At 29.5% G+C, this 4730-nt stretch overlaps 1 protein-coding gene across 1 annotated transcript; it reads right to left on the bottom strand.

The window, feature by feature from the left end:
• Positions 1-777: 777 nt before the first annotated feature.
• Positions 778-3408, bottom strand: LOC149374413 (uncharacterized). The gene is made up of 4 exons (XM_089593979.1): positions 3285-3408; positions 2792-2971; positions 1359-1457; positions 778-967 (listed from the first exon to the last, which is right to left on the bottom strand). Exons 2-4 carry the CDS (start codon positions 2831-2833, stop codon positions 806-808), a joined length of 303 nt encoding a protein of 100 aa, XP_089450105.1. The 5' UTR covers positions 2834-2971; positions 3285-3408; the 3' UTR covers positions 778-805.
• Positions 3409-4730: the final 1322 nt, after the last annotated feature.

Below are 4730 nucleotides of genomic sequence, written 5' to 3'. Positions count from 1 at the left end.
ATTAAGAAAATATACACAGATAAACGAAAATAATTGCAAAATACCTCTTAAGACATACACAAAAATACTAACACATAATGTATTCTGATAAAAAATGACGTAAAATCAGCAAAACCAAAAATTGTGTACACTTGATAAAAGCATTATTTATTACCATTTGAAGTATATATTTGATATGTGAACGACTACTTTAACAATTCTTGGTCTAAAAATTATTTTTTGTTTTTCTTTAAGAATTATTACAGTACTCTTGATACACTTCAAACATCATATAATAACTACACGTGATCTTGATATCTACTTATATCGAGTTTGTTTTTGAATACATTTAAGGCAATGTACATTTTACCGAGTAATTACGCTTGAGTCAACTAACATAGTAAAAGTAAATCTCTTGGATCCCCTACAATTTTTAGCAAAAAAAAATAAAAAAAGAGATTCACTATAAAACTTTTGAAAGCATGCAGCTGCCAAGCCTCTAACCCTATTTTATATCATTTTTGTGCTACAGAAACTATTTTTGTGTAATATTAACTAACACTAAATAGTTGCATAAAAAGACCCAGCTAGTTACAACACAATACAAATTATTTAATAATCACCTTTATTTGTAGGTGTGCTCTGTTCATTACTCTCCTCAGTATGGTTATTGTTTCTTACTTTGCTAGCATTATTACTCTTCGATTTTTCGGTAAAAGCTTTCTCTCGTGACTTGTCTTTTAATTTTTTACTTTCATCGGTTCCATCTATTCAGAAAGTTATTTTAACTATCCGCAATTAATTTTCACACGTATATAATTCCAATTTAGAGTGTGAAAATCAATTTAAATTTTTGTGGCAACAACATTTGTGAATGATACTGGCTTATCGATGGTCTTGTTGTCATTGTTGTTATAGTGATTAGTATTGTTGTGTGGATCACCAAAGCTATCAAATCCGTCTCCTTCGTCAGATATGGATTGCAATTCTACAAGAAAATTTGTCTTATAAATTTTTATTTACTACAATAATGAATACTGTTGCTACAATTCAGCCAATCATGTGTGCCTCTTCTAATATTTCTGAAATACTTTTATGTCGATATTCATACTTTTCTTATTTGAGTATTTCTATGAATGTTATTATTTTACATTCTATTTTTTTATTTTAAGCGTTATTTCATTGTTTTTCATCTTTGGCTCAAAAGAACATTTAATTTGAAACTCAAGTAAAAAATGACTCAAACCTCGTCTGTCAAAATTATAACAAAGATTTGTCTCGTTAGAATTGAGAAATAATTTTTAATTACAATATATTACATGACTAATACTAAACTTATCAGTTTATTCATTTAAACTATAAAACTATCAAGTTTATACCAGTAGCACTTTTTCCTGATGGGGTAACAGCACAACTACCACTTTTGCGGCTTCTGCGCGGTGGAATTGGAAGTTGAATTTGTCCACTAGATGAATTTTCTGTAATAATATGTGAACTCATGACATACTTTGAGATATGTAAATTTATTAAGTATTGTATGTTTTATTATAACAGTAGTCTTTCACATGATTTTGAAATAAATTAAATTCAGATAAAAAATGTACATTCTAAATAATGTTTTAGTTTATTCTACTGTGTATAGATGGAATTCTTTTTTAACTCTTAGTTAAGCTGCCAATTAAAAAGGATAAACAGAACTATTTTTCGAAATATTGTTACGTGAATTTATTTTTGAATCGATACAAGAGTTTCTTTTTCACATTTAAAGCTTAAAAAACATCTACTACTCAAATGTTGCATTAAAATACATAATACGTGTCAAATGGATTATCGCGAAATGTTTGATTTCGATTTTTACTTTTTTCATTGGAAAAAACGATTACATGACCAACACTGTTTATGGAGCTCTGTGATAGACGAAATAAAAAACGTATTATTTTCTATGTAACATCCCAATCCATAATGTTATAATTTGTAATGAAGGATAATACTTTTACAAATCATGTGAAATATTGGTTTCATATGATGTGCATCTAGGACGGGAAAGTTAATAATATTGCTGATAGCATAAATATTGCCTACTGGCAGACATTTGATATGAGCATTCATTACTCACGTCTGTGGTACGTATTCGTCTTGGTACAGGCACGCCTTCAGGCCACTACTAGTGAACTTCAAGGGAGTGAGCAGCAGAACTGCCGCCATTTGTTACAAAATCTACAAGTAGTATATATATATATACACACATACTTTGCAAGAAACAACGAGTGGAATCCTGTATTAATCTTATGGGTCATGATAGCCAACCAGCTACTGTTCCGCGTTCTGCTGCTCACTCCCTTGAAGCTCACTAGCCACTACTGATAATAATATAAAAAAACAAATCTGAAAAACAGTGCTGGGATATAATGGATGGCTAAGTTACTATTACTAATTTCTTTTTTATTAGTAGTTCCCACTACTTACCGGCTTAATATGCCAGATATGAACATTTTTTTCACAAGAAAAAATTTTTCTTTATTAGCACTTCATTATATTTAGAGTTCGGTTCAAGTTGGTAAGCAACAGGGAACACTAGTATAAGAAAATAATAATTCGGTGATTTGTTATATATCAGCAATACTTCTCAGGTTTGCTTACGTACATTATTGCAGAATAAGTAGTGGTCTGAAGAAACGCTACTTGAACCTTTACTAAGGCAAATACAATGTTTCCTGTCCCAGCAGTCAGCTCCTTTCGTTCACACCGCAGATATTAATGTTTTATTCCCGACAGCTTGCGATAAATGTAATTATTTTTAATGATTAATTACCATTGGATTCTTATGTACCGTCTGTTTCTTGTGAAGACTCATCTTGGTCTGACAAATTGATTTTTTGCTTCGGAACACGTTTATGTCTTATTTGCAAACATTTTTTCAATACTGTGTCTGCTTCTTCACCAGTAGAAACGTTGACAGTTTCTTTTTCCAAGTCATTTGCGGTAGCAGCATCTAATACGTAAACAATAAAATTTTAAGATAACTTTGGACACTATGTAATCTGTTTCTCCCACTTAGTCCTGAAAGGGACTGGGATAATTATTTATTTATATATTGTGCTTGAGAAAAGTATACAATACATAAATATATCGCTTTCGAAACTGAAATTTATCCAAATGTTTGAACGGTCAATCTTGTGAACCTCTTTTCGTTTTTCAGAGGTAACTTTTATCTTAATAAAGAACGTAGCGTAGCATTAATTAGAATTATATTTATTTTTAATGCTTTTTTATAATTTATATTAGGTTATATAATGAGTATTTACCAAATGGTCCTCAAATTCTCTTGTAATTATATTTCATCCAACCCTTACCAGGAATCATATCAATCATTTTTGCCTTAGAAAAAGGCTTTAAGGGCCAGAAAACTGTTTTGCTAGTGACGTCCAACCAAGTATCAACGACTACTGATGTAAAGTCTTTGAACAACACAACGTAAAACCGATCCATCTGAACCAAAAAAAAACAAATGTTATAATTACATTGATGTACAGGTATACTTGTGTTTAGGTTCATCTTGGAATGGTGTATACCTTTACCTTTTTTCAATAGTATGATTATCTCTCTTATGACTTCATTTTGATTATGCTAATATACGTATCATGCATATGTAAGCATGCATGCGTGCGTGTGTGTTTATATGTTTTATCGTGTGTACTACTGGGCGTTAAAAATATTTTATGATATTATAAAGTTCAAGTGTACATTTTAAATATCACATTTTTATGACTGCAAGCCAAATTTTGTTAACTGTCACTTCAGAAATTTTAGAATTTATCAAAAAAAAGTTAAATATGTTTTATTTTACAAATAAATTATTAATGATTAATTCTTCAAATACTATACTACAGTATTTCGTCCTATTCGAAAGACTGCGTCTATCGTTACAATACATCAAATAATATTTATGTATCAGAGTTACGCTTCAGAATATTGTAATTCAACATATAAAATATTTACACTAATTTCATCTTCCGAGTAAAACATTCTAAAATGCTTGGTTCGTAGCCAACGTCTCAGCAGAACAATTTTCAAATAAAATTGCTCCTTAACAAAGTATTGAGCACAGCTTTTCTATTTTGTTTTTCATGCAAATATAACTTTTGTGCTTACTTTAATACTGCCGTTTCACATTAATAAATGAATACATTTTTAAAGTGCAGGTTGTCCTATAAAAAATCCATATTTTTTTTGTTACAAAAATTCGTCAGCCTAAATTTAAAACTACGTAAAACGATATATAGATTTCGCAGTAAAACTTTTTTATTAATTCTAATGTAAACTCCTCTCAATTATAATTTGACAACAGATGCACAATAGGACTACCATAAGGTTGTTGGCTTTTTAGGAATAAATCAAATTTGTTACCTACTTTTTACAGCCGCAAATAAATTTTTGTCTTACAAAAAAATATAATTCAAGCTTCGGACGGAAAAACAGTCCAAATAAAGATTTTGTTGAAAAAAAATTACAATTACTGTTGTCAACGAAATACAATATAATTCGGTTACTGTCGAAAAAAATAAGACTTAAGAACAGTCCGCAAAAAATGGAAATTTTCTACCTTATTGATGAGGTTAACTCAATTTTTTTTCTTTGTAACATTTTTTATTAATTAACAATAATATGTGATGACACTTATTTCTTTTAGTCATATTTGAAAAAATTAGTTACAAAAGTCACATTGCCTTAAACAATATTTTTCAGTAAGA

Source organism: Copidosoma floridanum, unplaced genomic scaffold (genome assembly GCF_036245765.1).
Source record: "Copidosoma floridanum isolate Cflo_tuat_1 unplaced genomic scaffold, Cflo_Japanese_pri ptg000020l, whole genome shotgun sequence".
Taxonomy (NCBI): Eukaryota; Metazoa; Arthropoda; class Insecta; order Hymenoptera; family Encyrtidae; genus Copidosoma; species Copidosoma floridanum.
This window is presented reverse-complemented; position numbering and strand designations above follow the sequence as displayed.

Bases quoted from the DNA above. Each gene is read 5' to 3' on its own strand.
- LOC149374413 (XM_089593979.1), bottom strand. From the start codon at position 2,833: ATGAGTCTTCACAAGAAACAGACGGTACATAAGAATCCAATG. The intron at 1,458-2,791 runs GTAATTAATCAT...ATATTATTACAG, and splicing joins CGGTACATAAGAATCCAATG to AAAATTCATCTAGTGGACAA. The intron at 968-1,358 runs GTATAAACTTGA...ATTTTCTTGTAG, and splicing joins ATCAGGAAAAAGTGCTACTG to AATTGCAATCCATATCTGAC.